The 1,563-nt window shown below is 65.4% G+C and overlaps 1 protein-coding gene across 1 annotated transcript in view; it reads right to left on the minus strand.

Moving 5' to 3' along the window:
• ONECUT3 (one cut homeobox 3) overlaps positions 1 to 1,394 on the minus strand; it is a 49,623-nt gene extending 48,229 nt beyond the window's left edge. The window contains exon 1 of the mRNA XM_014957961.1: positions 365 to 1,394. Coding sequence (XP_014813447.1) covers positions 365 to 1,394 — 1,030 coding nt within the window. The remainder of the gene's footprint in view (positions 1 to 364) is intronic.
• Between the last annotated feature and the right edge of the window lie 169 nt (positions 1,395 to 1,563).

The raw sequence follows: 1,563 nt of genomic DNA on the forward strand, positions 1-1,563 counted from the left end.
AATTCGCCTTAAATATAATTCCCCTTCAATTTAATTCGCCTTGAATACAATTCGCCTAAAACACAATTCGCCTTAAATACAATTCGCCAATAGAATTCACCTTAAATAGAATTCGCCTTAAATAGAATTCGCCTTAAATAGAATTATTAATTCACCTCGAATATTATTTCCTTCATTCCCTTTCTGTTAAAGGTTTCCAATGGGCTCGGTGACACCCGGCCCACGATGGTTCCCCGCGAGAGAGGGGTCCCCACGCGTGGTCGCATCCCCCCCCACCCCCTCCTCCGCTCCCTTCTCCCCTCCGACCCCCCCCTTGCCCGCAGGTGCGGGGCCGTGGCCGCAGCCCTTGCGGTGCCCTACCTACCTGCCAGCCTGAGCGCCGACATCCTCTGAAATTCCGGCTCCTGCAACCATTTCCACATCCTCCGGAAAGTCTCCCGGCCCGACTTGAGCTTACTCCAGGGCTTGGGGTTCCGCAGCAGGTCCGAGAGGGTCCCCTGGGAGCGGCACAAGATCCTCTGGGCGAAGATGGCCTGCGGGATGCTGTAACGCTTCAGCTCGGCCGTGATCCTCTGAGCCACCTCCTTGGTGTTGATCTCCTCCACCTGCCCGGAGCCACCGGGTTGGGAACCGGTGGCCGAGGCCTGACGTTCCCGTTCGCCCAGGAGGGAACCGCCGGGCTGGGCGTGCGGGTGGCCGTGAGGGTGCATCCCGTTGAGAGGTGGCATCATGGCCGAGCTGGGGGCCGCCAACCCCCGCGCCAAGTGCTCCTCGCCCCGGGACAGCATCGCGGCGTGCGAATCGAAGCCGTTGGGCGAGAGCATCTTCTCGTTGGGCAAGTGGCCCCCCGGACCGTAGGGGGCCAGCGGCTGCTGGGCGTTGTGCAGGCTGCCCAGCCCGTTGGGGAGAGGCGAGAGGGGCTGCCCCATGGCCGGCATGTCCTTGGGGTAGTGGCTGTAGAGGTTGCCCATGGAGGCCAAGCTCCTCTCGTCTCGCATGAGGGTGAAGCTGCCGCTCACGTTGCCGGCCAGGCGCTGGTGCGGGTGGTGGTGGTGGTGGTGATGGTGCGGGTGGTGGAACTTCTCCGAGACGGTGGAGATGGGCGGCAGGTGCTGGAGGGGGGTGAGCGTGGTGTAGGTGCTGCTGAGGCTCATGCCGGAGGGGGACTCGCAGGACATGCTCATGGCGGGGTGCAGCGGGGCGGCCAGGCTGTGCTCGGCGCGGTAATCTCCCCCCTCCAGGATGGAGGCCATGCCCGAAACCATGGCGGGTCGGCCGTGCGGGACCAGGTTGCGGTGCGAGCCTTGACGCCCGTGGGCCGGGCTCAGCAGCTCGGCGGGCTGGGTGTGCGGGACGCCGTGCAGGCTGCCCAGGTTCTCCATCGCCAGCTCCATGGTGGCCGCCGGGCTCTGCCGCTGCCTCGCCCGCTCGCTCGCTGCCTTCCTCCCCCCCCCCCCCCCCGCCGCCGCCTCCGCCTCAGGGACCGGCCCAGGGCCTGCTCTCACCGCCTTTAAATCACCACGGCCACGCCCCCTCCGCCCGGGGGTTCCGGGGGAAGTTGGG

This window comes from Calidris pugnax, unplaced genomic scaffold, assembly GCF_001431845.1.
Source record: "Calidris pugnax isolate Ruff unplaced genomic scaffold, ASM143184v1 scaffold255, whole genome shotgun sequence".
Classification (NCBI taxonomy): domain Eukaryota; kingdom Metazoa; phylum Chordata; class Aves; order Charadriiformes; family Scolopacidae; genus Calidris; species Calidris pugnax.